Source organism: Engraulis encrasicolus, chromosome 10 (assembly GCF_034702125.1).
Source record: "Engraulis encrasicolus isolate BLACKSEA-1 chromosome 10, IST_EnEncr_1.0, whole genome shotgun sequence".
Lineage (NCBI taxonomy): Eukaryota > Metazoa > Chordata > Actinopteri > Clupeiformes > Engraulidae > Engraulis > Engraulis encrasicolus.
The window spans coordinates 29801957-29818608 of NC_085866.1; the positions used below are offsets into that span (position 1 = coordinate 29801957).

The 16652-nt window shown below is 43.0% G+C and overlaps 1 protein-coding gene across 1 annotated transcript in view; it reads right to left on the reverse strand.

Annotated features, from left to right (window-relative positions):
• ada (adenosine deaminase) overlaps nt 1–16652 on the reverse strand; it is a 34082-nt gene that overhangs the window by 10630 nt on the left and 6800 nt on the right. The window contains exons 2-5 of the mRNA XM_063208579.1: nt 9936–9997; nt 9199–9321; nt 2221–2364; nt 822–937 (exon numbers count right to left, since the gene is read on the reverse strand). Of these exons, the coding sequence (XP_063064649.1) occupies nt 822–937; nt 2221–2364; nt 9199–9321; nt 9936–9997 (445 nt within the window). The remainder of the gene's footprint in view (nt 1–821; nt 938–2220; nt 2365–9198; nt 9322–9935; nt 9998–16652) is intronic.

The window sequence follows — 16652 nt, forward strand, 5'->3', positions numbered from 1 at the left end:
TGTTGCATTGCATTTGTAGGTAATAGCCAGTAAGTAATACCCACCCCCAGGAAGTCTGATATTGTTTCAAACATCCAAAAATTGACCTGCAGTGCATTTCAATAATAATATAATCCTGTGCCTGCCTACCTGACACACATGTAAGTGACCTGTGTGTTTCACCCCCATCATCACTCCCTCGTCCCCCAGTATGACTTGAGCATGAAAACTTGCAATAGCACTGCATGCCACACTTTTAGGAGTGTCCAAGAGTGTCTCCATGCCCCACCAGATGGTCGACCTCCACAGATTGAGAAGCTCTCGTTTAACTGGTTCACTTGTTCATTGGTTTACTGATGAATTTGATAACTAATCTGTTGGTTCATTCATTGCCATCCTCCAGCATGCATTTCAGCATGGTGCGGTACACACATTGTCAAAACACATCGGATTGGGAGGTGCTGTGGCGCAGCGTGCTAAGCCTGCCACATTTGGGCTTACATGCCCAGGGATACCGAGGTTCGAATCAGTCATTTCCCAACCCTACCCCGTCTCTCTCTCCCCAATAATTTCCTGTCGATCTGCCCTCTCAAAAAGGCCCCAAAAGTCAAAAATATAAAATAAAAACACATCCAATTCACATGATTTTAATCTCGGGGCACCGCATGTACCGTATGTCTGTACTCCAAATCATCCAAATTGACCCACAATGCATTCCTCTCTGGATAATCCCTTTAAGTTTCATAATTAAATATTGTTAACGGCTCGATACACTGCACAAATTCTTGGTCTCATCAGAGTGGAGCGAGAGACAGACGGATAGACTGGAGGAGGGTAGTTACTTGGCATGTGGCGCATGCAGCACAGAATGGACCTGGCTTTTACTTTGAAGGCCTTCTCCCCCTCGCTCAGACCCTCGTTGACCAGACGCACAACCTCATCTGGAGTAACATCACCTCTAGGTGAGAGAGAGAGAGAGAGACAGAGAGACAAAGACAAAGACAGAGTGAGAGAGAGGGGGGGATGGGGGGAATGGAAATATAGATGTTAAAAATTATCTGATTGCTGCTATTACTCAGACCTAGAAGGTGCAAATCACTCTCCGATAAGTAGAGCAGGTCACACTGTAGATCAATTCTCATGTTGAAATTACATGAAAAAAGTGGTTTCATTTGTCTTTGTAACTGAAAAGAAATATAAAGGTCCGCAACACTGCTTGATGCTCCCAAAATGTAATGTGGCATTACATTTTGGGAGCATCAAACAGTGTTGCAGACCTTTATTTTCTTTTCAGTTATCTTACATTAGGTCCAGCACCTGTGCCGCTGATGTGTGCGCTTCTTCTTTGACTTTTTGGACTAATTTGTCTTTGTACCATGTCTGAAGTAATTGAATGTGAAAAGTCAAATGTCAGAATTGAACAAATCTCTATTGCAGTTTCCTCTGAAAAACACCTATGGGACAATTTGCAGCAAATGTTATTGTGAAGTAGACATGGAGGAGTCAACAGTAGGTGGTCAACAGCAGAGTAGGTTTCAGATAGATTTCATCAAGTACAGGGGATAGGCGTGATGAACCCCCTCTGGTGAACAGACTAATATACATTATATACGCATTATAAAACACTGAAAAACATGACAATCACTTCAAAACATAACAATATCTCAAAACAATTGCAATTATTTATGGTCTCCCACACTAGTGACATCTGTAGTGACCGTTTTCATAATAGCTGCATGTTCTTGTCAGCCATCGGTTATGCGGCTATGGGAGAATATAGTAGGCTACAGCCATCGGTGTCTACTATGGAATCTAAAGGGTTAAGTGGAACTAAAGAGGTTGCTTCAGCAGTTCAGCAGAAGATAATACGACAGTAAACATGCTTTCTAAATGTTGATGTAGTATGCTCAAAAACAAAAGTAAGACATGACCTTGAATGACTTCTTCAGAGACAAATGCAGCTGCAGTCCCTAATGTGCGCTGCTCCAACAATTCCATGCAGGGATTTGAACCAGATTTTTGTTTTCCACCACCATCAAATTCTCATTATGACTGTGGTCATACTAATAAATATTAGTTTATTATTTATTAAATATTCATGAAAAAATACATTTGACAATGGGCAGCACAGTTTTAATGAGCAGCACAGTTGCAATACCAAGCAAACGGTTACAACACAAGCTAACAGGGATCCTCTAATAGAAATACAGTATACAGGAAAAATAAATGAGTGGTCCTTACTCTTTCTGGTCCCAGGGGATAGGTTCCACTCCGCTATTGGCCAGGAAGTGGGGGCTGTACCTCACCTCCACATAAGCCACGCCCTCCTTGGCTTTGTTCTCCACAAACTCGTAGGCTATCCGTTTGATAGCCTTGCGGTCCCCCCTGATGTCACACATCAAAACACACATAAATACTGTAGTTTAACTATCCATATTTGTCTCAAAATGTGTCACATAATCCTTGAGTTGCCTGGTGAATAAGGATGAGTCTTTTGCGACTGGCCACTAGAAAACAGGCTTTATGTCTCTCAAGAGTGAAACGGAGAAAAATCGCAAATCAAGATCTCAGCTTTCCATAGGTGAAAATTGTATGTTTCTAGCTGGCTCCGGACCCAAGTTAGCCCAAGCTAAGTGAGGGTTATTTTAGCTAATAAAAATATTTTTTTCTCTTGAAACTGAGGATCTAAATGTATTTTCATGCCTCAAGAAAAATTCCAGTTGCTTCCAAGTAAACGATTTGAATTTTAAAAAAAATAACACCCGGATCAGTAGCCTATTAATGTGTATAGCGATGTTCTGACGGGGTAGCTAGCGGCTAGTCTCTCTTGACGTGGGCATTTGTCTTTCTGAATAGGAAAAGTGAACTCACTCACCCCAATTCACCCAAAAAAGTTGATTCAATCACTACGTCGATTGCTGCTGCTGTTATCACATCTGTTAAGATATTTTTCGTCAATCTTTTCCCTATTTACTTTTGAAAATTGGTGGCAGCAATGTTCCAAAGTCCGTCCATATGTCCAATGACTACCAAAGCATTGGTGAGATGGCTTGTTTTAATTACCTAACCCACGAGACTTGATGTGATGTGATCAGGAAGTGCATGATTTGATACTTTGCTGTAATAACTCAAATACTGTGTTGTGATAAAATGTCCAGATGAAATATACAAACCTTGACTTTGTTAAGTTTTGACTTTGCATGAGTTTTCATGCATTCATTTCATTCATTCAGGGGACTTCATTCTATAGAATGTGCCGTTCATATGAATGGCGCTCCTCAACGTTCGCACGTCTAATATTTCTGAAATATTATTATTATTTCTGTTCTATAATAGGTGCATGCGGAAATACTAATAGACAGCACACTAACGCTTACATGGACCATAAAGTTCGGCCTTGTGTGGATTATTGGGATGCTTGTGTTTTGAATCCACGTCATTTTGTCATATTTGTGTGGGATTTCCCCCACAAACGATGAACTCCGGAAGTGAGCCGGAACGTGAGTCGGAGAATGGCTCTGCAGCCTGGGCTCTCTGTCTCCATGGAGACTTGCGCTAGCGTTGGCCCAGTGTCTCAGAGGGTAAGCTTGGTTGCTCCTTCACCGAATTCGTACGTTTAACATTGCACAGATTGACTACCACTTCTGATGCACACATTCTTTAGTGTCAGAAAATGTAGGGTAGGGTTTATTGTAGGAGGCTATAGCCTAATTCCCTTACACAAAGCACTTCGCAAAGAGTCCGGTCACTTCGGTCACTTCTTTCACAAAACCGTCGGCATTCCAAACGAAGAGTCTACGCGCATCACTAGAATCTGGTGCAGGGAGAATACAGGAAGAGAACAACTACGTTAGCCATGTAAGCGGGATAGCGTTCGACAAGGTGGTCCCTGTCGTGGAATAGCGCCGTTCAGAGAGATCAAGACCTATTCCATGACAGGGATCTTATCGCCGAATGTTATCCTTTACGTAATGTATCACTGTAAAGCAGAGGTGTCAAACATAAACCCGGATGGGGCCCGCCAGATGGTTCAAACCAGCCCAAGAGACTTGTAGAGAGAAAAAAAAACGAAAAACGTCAAAATAAGAAAGTATCCTGCAGGTTGCAGCAGGTTATCAATATTTAAGAGCATTTTTTGCTCATCATTTAGGCTACTGTCAATAATTCCTGTATATCCGCTGTCATCCAGATGATTGACTGCAATGCGGTTACGATATGGAGCACATGTTTGTGATCTTCTGAAATTACGCTACTGGTCTGGCCCACGTACCTTAACATTTGGCCCCTGGACCGAAACAAGTTTGACACCCCTGCTGTAAAGCTTAGAATCTGCACTTTCAGAATCTATGATGAACTCAATATGCCCAAAGGCCTACTTGTGGCCTCATTTCCTGTGTCTTAACACATTTATGGGAGGCTTAGGCTGAATTCCATTTCTAATCTCCACCCCTATCCTTATGCCTTCCCCTTGCCCCTCGTCTTTTCAAATACGTATAAACGGCGTGACGTGTGCGCCATGTGCGTTACGCCCCTTTTTGGGGAGAAACATTGGGGGATAAGCCAATGCAAGTCAATTGGTGGTGTTGGGGAAGAATAAACGAAAGACAAGGACATGTAGACTAGAGTTGACTAGTGCTCAACATGCCGAAAATGTGTTGTGTCGCCGACTGCTCAAATAATATAGCCAAACAGCCGTGGCTGAAGCATGGACGGTGTTAATTTAGGCTAGCCGATGTTGCATGTAAGTTAATAAGACATTCGGTTTGTTTTCCCCCAAAAAGGGGCGTAACGCACATTCAAGAATAAAGTACCCGGGTGGCCGTTTATACATGTAAGGGGTAGGACTTGAACCGCAACCCCTATGAATTGAGACACCTCTTCAACAATCATGGAATGACACTCATAGCATTCAATAGTTAAACCAACGATATTGCTTGCAATTACTCAGGTAACAATTTAATTTTAAAAAAAGAACTATGGTATTGTACGAACCTCGCAATTCCTTCACAACTTATAAACCATAAATTTGGTTGACGTTAATGACGTTTCATGTGCGTTTCATGCAGGAAATGGCATTAGGCTACACATTGGGACAATGCTAAACTTACTACAATACAATAATTATACACCTGTAAAACCAGAAATGCTTATATTTGTGTGCTTTTGTGAATGGCGGCCATTTTTAAAGGCATTCACAATGCATTTGGGGAAATCGGTAACCCTCTGTTGGAAGTCTGACTCTGGAAAATCTCCATTTGAAGGGGTAGAAAGCCCTTCCCCTTACCCCTACCCCTCTTTCTTAACATGAAGTGGGATGCCATTACCCCTACACGCGAACGTGCAAAACGGAGGGGAAGGCACATTTTCTCTCCAGATATGCATTATAGCTTCACCTGGTGAAGGGGGCATTTCGGGCTTTTTGGGCCTTTATTATGACAGGATAGTGTGAGAAGAGACAGGAAATGAGCTGGAGAGAGATATGGAGTAAGGGCTTCCGCACACCAGCTCTGACAAAGTGCTGAGCACTGCTCAGCTAAAATTCGATTCCATTGTTTTCAATAGAACCACGCACACTGGCACCGATGTCGGATAGCAATTAGAGACAAGTTCTATTTTGTCGGCGCCGCCCACTGACCATCAATGCAATGTTCGTGTGAAATTGGGTTTGGGGGTCCGAATTCTGTCGGAAGCAAAAGTGCGCCGCAGTGCTGTCGGCGCCAGTGTGCGGCCGGCCTAAGGCTGAGAAATGACCCCGGCCGGACTCGAACTGGGATCCCCATGGGCATGCAAGCCCAAATGTGGGGGGTATGGAGTATGGAGCAGATGAAAGCGGGCAGAAGTGACTTGTCATTTAGACAGAGGTGTAACGATATTGTATCCAACCGAGAAATCGTGATAAGCAGTCACAATACTGTATAGTGATGCAAGAAGGCAGTATCGTGATGCCCTTTCAAAGTTCTGTTACTCATCAATCTAGAAAACAACCACATGATATGATGTGATAGTGTTTCAAGCTTCAAATCAATATCATTATTTTTTCAAACTTTTTGAAAAGTATTAGTAGCCTCTTGTAACCTATTCTACCTACAAACAATCATCAGAATGATACGTTTAAAAATATTGAGGGGTGTATCGAACCATAGGTAAAAAAGCCCTGATACGAACCGAATCGTGAGTTGAGTGTATCGTTACAGCCCTACATTTAGAGCATTTGAAATACAGCCTTTGAGCGCACCAGTAGGTATTGAAGCAGTCTTGCTTATCAAGCAAATTTTGATTTTGAATTTTAGGAGGAGACAAAGGACAGGGAGTGAGTGAAAGAGAGTTCCCCACTGACAAACAAACCCCAAAGAGGAAACAAAGGTCATGACCAACATGTCGGCACGAGCAGTTTCCACACAGCTCAGCTCACATGACAGGCTTCCCCTTCACATTGCCACGTTTGCCACTTTCTATCACAGTGTGTGTGTGTGTGTGTGTGTGTGTGTGTGTGTGTGTGTGTGTGTGTGTGTGTGTCACTTGACACCTGCAACCAGGGAAGCCGGACGGGGGGGGGGGGGGGGGTGGGGGGGGCACAAAGGGGTAATTTGTCCTGGGCCCAATTACATTTTCATTACATTGTATGTACTGGATGAGGGGCCCTTTCAGGTGAAGGTTTGTCCCGGGCCCAGGAAAAGCTGTCAGCGGCCCTGCCAACCGGCCGAATGCTGGTAAAACTTGGCTGTGGCTAGTAACACTAGCCACTTTGACAGGTAAGTTATTATTTGGAGAGACAAATCGTAATTGTTGCAGCAATCGTTTAATTAAATGCAACAAAAAAATTGATAACAAAATTCTGGCTGAGTTAATGGTGGAAAGCTCGCACATCCACAGGAACGTCTGACCTGGGAGCAGGACCACAAGTGACTAGAAGATTCTGAGAAAAAGTCCGCTGCACGACCAGGATTTCTTTTGCTCCCAATATTTTATTTTTTTCGTGACGTTTCGGGTTTTACCCCTTCTTCAGACGTAGGTACCAAAAAAAGTTTACCCATCTCACAGTTTAGCCGCATCAAACGGCTCTGCAGCAAAGACGAGGACTTTCAGAAGGAAGCCCAGGACCTGGAGGCCCGGTTCGGAGACAGACAATACAAGCCTGAGTGGATCACAAGCGCTAGGAGGCGCTTCAACAATATGTCCCAAACAGTAAGACGTCTGCAGAAGGGGTAAAACCCGAAACGTCACGAAAAAAATAAAATATTGGGAGCAAAAGAAATCCTGGTCGTGCAGCGGACTTTTTCTCAGAATCTTCTAACAAAATTCTGGCTAGCAGAAAAGCTAAATGACTAGTGATGACTTGGGAAAACCACTAGCCACAGTGGCCTGTGAGCAAAAAAGTTAACGTCCTAAAGCCCTGGTGTGTGTGTGTTTGTGTGTGTGTGTGTGTGTGTGTGTGTGTGTGTGTGTGTGTGTGTGTGTGTGTGTGTGTGTGTGTGTGTGTGTGTGTGTGTGTGTGTGTGTGTGTGCAGGTCAGTCGTTGTCCTCCTGTCTTTCCTGATCATCATTTTTATCCAATATTTTGAAAATACAAGCCCCCAAGAGATCTCTCTGCACTGGTTGTGTGTGACTTCGTGAGATAGAGACATCCAAGTCAAGTCAAGTGTACTTTATTGTCAAAAATCTATGCAACAGGGTTAGCACAGAAGTTTGAAATTGCATTTGACCAGTCTCCAATGTGAAATTAAACTAAAAACATTTAAATAAGACATTGACAATAGACAATTTGGACGGTACATAACACACATTGTTATTGGGAGTCGGCTTGGCCGCAGCCTCACAGGGCGCCGCAAGTGGCAACCTTCTGATCAAAGTAATGACGCCAGTTTGTTTCACCCGTCATGGCGGGGACTGGATGAAAAGGATGAGGTTGACAAAAAAAGAATGTTGCACAAAACTTTTCTAAGCTTATTTTTTGTATTATTTACTTTAAAATGTGTGCAATACAGGATCTTTCACTTTTTAATTTTACAATGTGTGCAATACTTGTTTTTATTTCTTTTTCATGGAACATCAAACCTGTCAAAGGACGAAAGATGGAAATTAGCCTCATGGCTATATGATTTTAAATGTTAATAACACATGCTGTCCCTTTGTTAAATAAATAAACTTCAAACTTCAAAGCAGGAGTGAACTGAAGAGCTGAAACGAGACCAGCGGTGTACACGGTTCATGTGATGCATCTGCAACTAAGAGGAAGTACCTTAACAAAGTGAAAGTACGCTATGACTTTAGGAATGCCTGAGCAGTAGCATTTTTACCTTGAACATGAGCAGAATATCAACACCTCACTTGTTCACCAGTATAGAAAGGAAGAAGAATCTGGTGCAACGCGGATGTCTATTTTCTGCTGATTATTTTATCAGTGCAAACAGACTAACGTTTCAACATGCGTCTTAATCAAAGTCATCAGAGTCACGCTAACGTTTCGACATGCGTCTTCATCAGAGTCACGCTAACGTTTCAACATGCGTCTTCATCAGAGTCATCAGAGTCACGCTAACGTTTCGACATGCGTCTTCATCAGAGTCATCAGAGTCACGCTAACGTTTCGACATGCGTCTTCATCAGAGTCATCAGATGAAGACGCATGTCGAAACGTTAGCGTGACTCTGATGACTCTGATTAAGACGCATGTCGAAACGTTAGCGTGACTCTGATGAAGACGCATGTTGAAACTTTAGTCTGTTTGCACTGATAAAATAATCAGCAGAAAATATCCGCGTGGCACCAGATTCTTCTTCCTTTCTATTTATGATGTAGTCCTGCTCTGGTTGGACCGGATTGTTACATTAGAAGGGCAGAGTGCATGTTTTCACCTGTATTATCAAAGTGTGTCACAGGGTAGGGTATAGGCAGAAGGGCCGCAAAAGAAAAAAGGACCTTTACACTATAAAAAATATCATAGGTTTACCAGCTGCCTCAGAATTCCAAGTTAATTTACCTCCTTATTGTAAGTTGTGTGAACAACTTGGAATTCTGAAGCAGCAGGTAAACTTGTGATTTCAAGTTAAACCATGCTTTTTTTTTACGGTTTTTACAGTAAGTTACAGGTGTGACATTTTAGACCGAATTAATTAACTACAGTATATAAGTAATCATGACTTACCACTAATATCAGTATATGTGGTGTGCACAGCATGCTGAGAGCGTGTGGGTGGGTGGGTGTGTGCGAGTACTTACGCAATGACATGCATGTACTGATTAAACTTGCCCAGGAACTCCGTTAGGGTCGCCGGCTCAGACACGGTGCAGAGGGCTTTCAGGGTGGGAACTGTATTGCCTTCCAGTGAGATGCCGCGCTGCCTGTTAAAACAATAAAGCACAAAATACAATACACACGGTGCAGGTAATGCATATCAGAGAGGAGGAGAGGAGAATCTACTTAATCACAGTCCGGATGTTCAGCTCGAAAGGAAACCTCAACATTTCCTGACAGTTTAGACCAGAAGTTCTCAATCCTTTCTGAGATGCCCCCTGGACTTCATCATAAGCCTCCCAACAACCCCCTTGATCTCATCTCATCAAGCCTGCCAATGCCCTCCTTAAGAAAATGGAGAAATGCCCCCCAATGGCAACAAAGCACCACCCCCTCTTAGCTGTATCCTTCTCAACGCCCTCTTAGGACTCCCTGATGCTCCCCGTAGAGCCCCGTTGAGGAACACTATTTTAAACCAATGGAACTCCACTACCAATGTGATAACATGGTGTTGCTCCTGCTGATTATCTGATTGGCCAGGGGAAATGTTAGGACGATATGTGGGCTACCATAGCGGAGAGGCTGGCATTGTGAATGTAAATGTGTAGCCTACAGGGTGAGGGTTATACACTGTATATATATACAGTATGTACCATAGAGGAGAGGCTAGTATTGTGAATGTATATGTGTATAGGGTGAGGGTTAATAGGCTGCTACTCACTTCGCCACATCAAGGATGGTGTCGAGACGGATGGCGCCATCCAAGTGTACGTGGAGCTCTACCTGCACGCGCACACACACAAACATAAAAAAAGCATACAAAAATAACCTTTCTTAGTACCCAGTTGTAATTTTGATAATTGAAGAAAAGAATGGGCTAACAGAAGTAAATGTTCCTCACAATGTTTTCCTCTTACTCAAAGCAAACAGATTTATTTGTGCTTGGAGTAGAACAGAACCCCATTTAGCGTTTTAGAAATAGGCTCCGATACAGGTTTTTTAATGGCCGATGCGATACCGATTTTTTTTCATCACCCTTGGCCGATACCCGATTACCGATACCTGATATTTGGGGCCGATATGGGTTAAAAAAAAAGGTTAAAAATGACAAATATTCCAGGTCTCAAGTTAAAAATAAACATTCCTTTAACATTATCAAATTGAGGTAGAACTTGTAACACCCACTCTAACAATCAAGTAATGTCTAACAATCGAGAAATAAAAAAATAAAGTGTCTTGGTGCTTTTAAAAAAACCCGAATGACATAAAATAATAAATATTGCATATCGGCCAAAACCACGCGTTTATCGGCCAATACGATACACTTAAAAACTGCAAATATCGGCCCGATACTGATACCGATATATATATCGGTCTATCCTTAGTAAGGACGTGTAGCATACGACGTATGTAGTGCGCCAATAATGATTGTGCAAAGTACCCAGATTGTCAGTTGGGCTGTGTCAGTTGGGAAGAGATGTCACCTGTGAGTGTGTTGTGGGTGTGAGGGTGTCACCTGTGCAGTGCTGCTTTTAAAAGCTGAGAGAGACCAAGCACTCCCCTCCTCCTTCTCCTCCTACTCCCCTGACTTGCAATTTTTTTTCAGAAACACATTTAAAAGTGATGCATGGAGGTAAAGCAGTCGGCTTACCGTGACTGTTAGCGCTCATTCCTTAAAATGAAATAAAATAATGATATAAGAACTGACATTTGGTCATCATTATTATGAATAAGGGACATGGTCAAGTTGACAGATTTCCCCAAGTTGCTAAAGGGGTCATGAGATGTTTAGTAGATATGACAGAGAAATTGAAAGCCCAACTGGGAAACTCCAACTCCCACTGTCATTGTGACACAGCACTCCACAGCAGTCAAGTGAACACTGCACACTGTGCACGTGAACGTGAAGTGAACATTGCACACACTGCCACACCCGTACAAGGGGGCAGCCCCCAATGGCGGGACGGTACCATGAAGGGGGCCCTCAGTCATGGAGGAGGACGGGGGGGAGAGCGCTGGTTAGTCACTCCCCCCACCAGCTTGGTCTGTCTAACGCCCTAACCGCTTAACCTTGACTGCTCAGCATGCCCATGAATAGCACTGTGGGTAATTCTGTGGTCTTCTATTATGACTTACCCCTCTCATGCAACGCCGCCATTATAAGCCTGTTGTTAATAAAATGCTAATTAAAATGTCTTTCCCTGTTCCCTAAGACTCTCAGTAATGTCATAGCAATGTTGTGTTTTGACGTTTCCCAGCTTTTTCAGCAAACAGTAGTAGTTATGCTTTTCATTATCTGATCCGATTACAGTGTTTCTATGACAGTTACAAAACTGACACAAGATTTTTGTTAGTGGTGCACAGGTTCTTACATTACACTTAGCTGACACTTTCATCCAAAGCGACTTACAATTATTTACTGGGTATTGGTTGCACTGCCTGGAGCAATGTGGGGTTAGGTGCCTTGCTCAAGGGCACCTCAGCCATAGAAAGAGGGGTAGGGAGAGGTAAGGGTGGGATACGAACCCCCATCTTAAGTCCACCTCCCTAACAGCTACCACAAGGTATAGCCCTAGTAGCCAGTCACAACTTGCAGCTACCATATGTTAAAAATGGAACCCTGCCCGATGCAGCATCTGAATAAGTGTGTATGAAAACTGGAACATTTCTAACCAGAGGCCCATGTAAGATAGCTAGTGAAGGCATGAACTGGCTTTTCAGTTTGCTGCTGGTGACGTCTGAAAGGGGGAAAACACTGTGCGCATTCTTTTTGTAGGTGTATGCTTTAACTTCACTCAGAATTGTTTACAAAGGGGTTTGGTTTCACTTCTTGGTCTTTTGCTTTATGAGGAAGTGACTAGAGAACATCAAATTTAGACAGGAAGTGCAATCCAACCTTACAAGACAATCATGATATTTTTTTAATAATTATGCAGCTCCTACAGAGACTGACGAAGATAACGATAAAACGTTTTCTGATCACTAAACACATTTATGTCGCTTTTTCAAAAGTAATAAGACACCGTAGGGCTGGGCAATATGACGATATCGTTACCGTGATATAAAGGTTTATATCGTGACCTTTCTCCTATATCGTTTATATCGTGATAGTAATTTAATCAATTTTATACAATTGAATATCCTTTAATTATATTTCATGTCGTCACAATACACACTATACGTTAATGTAACTGTAAAAATAAGAATAAAAAGATCCATTTTGAAGAAAGGTTGTTTTGCGACATGAAAAAATAAAGAGAATAAAAGAAAACGTATGTTATTGTGCTATATCGTGATATATATCGTTATTATCGTGATATAAAGTAGTCCATATCGTGATATTATTTTTTTTCCATATCGCCCAGCCCTAAGACACCAAGGGCAAAGCATGATTAAAACACATCCTCTCGTTTCGGCTAACAGCCTTCGTCAGTAAATGAACCCATGTGGAAACTAGACACTATGTTTTCACTCAGAAAGCGTTTATTCAAAAAGTCAACTATTTATCAAAAAAGCTTTCACATCACAAACAGTTGGTGACATTGTGTAAATTATTTATTCTTTAATGTTGATAGTTTCCTTGGTGTGTTGATCATTTGGAGTATGTGTGGAAAGCACTGAGTTGTACATGTTTTCTGTTATGCAGAAAAAAAAGTTCTGTTATTTTCCAAACACTGCACTGTCCCTTTTTGGTGAATCTCTGCAGTGTTAAAACAGTTTAAGGAATAGATTGCACTCTAGTCTTTCTTTTTTCACTCAGCCAATGCAGCGATCTCATGAAATTCAAAAATGAGGACTAAGATGGCTCTGCCATGTATTCAGAATGCCCAATGAATGAACACAAAAAGTCGCCATGAGATGGACCCCGATCACGAAAAGAAAGAGGGGAAGACCAAAGAACTCCTGGTGAAAGACTGTGATGACAGAGCTGAAGGGAATGGGGCTGTCGTGGGATGAAGCACAGACCAAAGCACGAGACAGGATTCAGTGGTAGTGTATGATTGCGGCATTATGTCCCAACCAGGATGAAGAGGATAAGTAAGTAATTGCAGGCGTAACACTGGCATTTAGGCTGCAAGAGCCTTCATCAGTGTAAATCTTCCTGCCAGCTTCCTTAAAAAAAGAGTTCTGTGAATAGATTGTGTAAAGGAACAGTCTACTAGGGATGTTAGCCGGTAACTAATTAACCGATAGTCGACCGGATCAACGATAACCGGTTAAATTTTCTACCGGTTAACCGGCAATAATAATTATACAAATAATTTCCTCCCAAAAAGCCCCCAAAAACTATAATTTTGAGGTTTTGGTACGATAATTCAGCATTTTCCATCTGGCGACACTGGCTGGACATGACAGGTCCTGTCTGAGCAGCAAAAAGAAAGGCTTATGTGAAAAATATATATTTTTTAAATTCAGTGCTGTGCCTATCAGGCCACGAACGTTATATCATTTAAGATTGCCGGTTAACCACCGGTTAATGAGTCTCAGTAACCGGTTAAGATATTTTAAATTTTCGCCGTCCCTACAGTCTACCCCCTTTTGATTTCCACATATCTGCAGTATTTCCAAGTATTACACATGGATGTGCGTATACTTTTTTTCTAAGTGTGTTCGGTATTTAGATTTATTAGTATTAGAATTATTAGCATGGATTAGCATAATCACTGGAAGTAAATTGTACCATTGGCATCAAGCCACAATTGATCACTGGACGGAATTACATAGCTGGTGAATTTTGCGTTAATTTTAAATGGGGTTTATGTACATTTGATAAGGTTTTATTTGGCACCACCATAGACTTCCATTACTGTGCTTCATATGGCTATACTGCTAAACAAGACAATGCCAACATAAAGAAAAAAAACTATGTATTCTCATATTTTACCAAGGCTCAACAACACAAGATCAATTTCCTGAAATGAGTTGGACTGTTCCTTAAAACATATGCAATGTGTGTTATCCAATTGCTTACTGAGTGCAAAGCAATACTCGCGCATTTCATTTTTCCAAACTTCACAGCTGCGCCATACACACACACACAGTGCACACTACTATTAGTTACATGCTCACACATTGCTGATTGCAGCCTATTGTTTATGGCTCTATGTCCACATGCCTCCCTTCCTTTCCTCTGGAATTTACTTTTATCATGTCAAGGTCTTTGCCTGATTTCTGCACCTATATCCTCTTAACATGTGTGGGTTATATGGGGCAGGAGGGTCAAGGACTGCATGCCGCAGGGAAGGGTTAAGACCACAACCCCAGAGACAATAGTGCTGCTGAACCCCTCAGGGGAAGTGTGCTGTATGGGTGTGCTGCTTGCAGGATGCGGGTCTGCCTGGGAGGTTCACAATATGGTTCTTGGTCACGCAGCAGGAAAACACTGGCAGCGGGCCCTGCCGTGGCTCAAGCAGTAGGGCACTGCACTGCACTACTACACCGCTGACCCGGATCGATTCTGGCCTAGGTCCTTTGCCGACCTTTTCCCGTCTCTCTCCCCACTCGCTTCCTGTTTTTCGACTGCCCCATCAATCAAGGCAAAAAGCCAAAAAACTTAATCTTAAATTTAAAAAAAGAAGAAAACATTGGCAGCGCAATAATATTACTGTCAGAGTCCCATATTCACTACACACACAGCAAAACAAATTTGCGTTGTGTCGTGTTCCAAGCACTCCCTCAAAAGTGAAGTGTACTGTATGGGTGTGCTACATGCAGGATGTGTTTCGGCCTGGGAGGATCGCATGGGTCTTGGTCAGCGCTGGCCTGGGACCACAAACCGGCCTGGGCGTTTTTGACACAGACCGGCCACTCACCCCCCAACCTCCATACTACAATTATGTTGGGCTCAGACCACTGCTTATTGAGGATGCACCGATGGGCCGCCCCATCTAAATTGTGGCTCGGTCTCTAAACCGGTGGGTTTGAAACAAACAATCATCAGCCCATAGGGACTGCCGGCCCACCGGGAAAATGCCCTGTATGCCAAATTACCAGTCTAGCCCTGTTCTTAGTCAGGCAACAAGAAACCTTGGCAGCACAATAATATTGCTGTCGGAGGCCCCATATTCACTACACACACAGCAAAACAAATTTGTGTTGTGTCGTGTTCCAAGCACTCCCTGAAAACACTTCCCTCTGATACAAGCAGGTCTCTCGGGGGCAAGGCTCTAATTAGATGAGAATGGAGGCGAGGGAGAAAGGATGTTTTGTCCCAGCAAAGGGAACAGGAACATGGGCACCAGACCAGTCATTAATTAGCCCATCACATGGGCCAAACCTGCAACCCGAAGTGGCAGACTACTGCAGGTGTCTCAGATCTTTGACCTGCTATAATCAAATAAGGCATGCACGCAATTACTCAGTGTTTCCTTTCAAGACAAGACCAGTTACACCCCTTGTTATCTGACTCTCTTCATAATCATCCTGTTATCTCACAGCCTCCCGCTCCCTCATGCAACCATGCTCACAATGGATGAACATAAACCTTCACTGAACCACTACCAGGATGGAAGGGCAGCCTATGGTGAGACATCAAGAGGATGGTTTAGGAAGGTGGCCAGAGAAGATATTGTAACTATGATGTTCATTGCAACCGTGCTGCCTGTTCTGTAATGGAATGTTCATGTTGTATATATTGCACGGGCCCGTTGTCAAGGGTACGACTTGAGTTCCTGAGCTTGATATAAATGGTCAACTTCAGTCCGGTCTCTGTCGTTATTGTCAAGTTGTTATAAGTAACCCACAGTAAGTTATACATAGGGCGTATAACGTAACATGGTGTCAGAATAGTGGTGGACAACGCGACAACGTGAAGAAACGAAACAGACGACGACAGATAGGGACAGACAGGCGAAGAAAATGAGCCGATCAGCACAGCCAACGGTAGCGGTCGCCCAGCCAACGGTAGCAGCAGTAGCCCAGTTGCAGCAGTAGCCCAGTTGCAGCTAGCACAGTTGCCTCCCCCGAGTGAGTTCGACTTTAATTGTCCGAATGACTGGCCAAAGTGGATCAAGCGATTTAATCGCTATCGGATCGCATCAGGGCTTGACAAACAGTCACAGGAATTTCAAGTGAACGCATTTATGTACTCGGCGGGAGAGGAGGCTGAGGATGTTTTGGCTGCGCTCCCGTTGACAGAGGCTGAAAAGACATCTTACAAAAAAGTCACGGAGGCGTTCGAAAAACACTTCGTGAGCAAGAGGAACGTGATCTACGAGAGAGCCTGTTTTAACCGTCGAAACCAGCAGCCGGGTGAGAATGTGGAGAGTTTTATTACTGCCGTGCACAAGTTAGCTGAACATTGTCAATTCGGGACACCAAGGGATGAGTTGATCAGAGACAGGATAGTAGTGGGTATCCTCGATGAAAGACTGTCAGAACGATTACAACTTGATGCAGAACTCACCTTAGAGAAGGCTGTAACGCAGGTCAAGCAAAG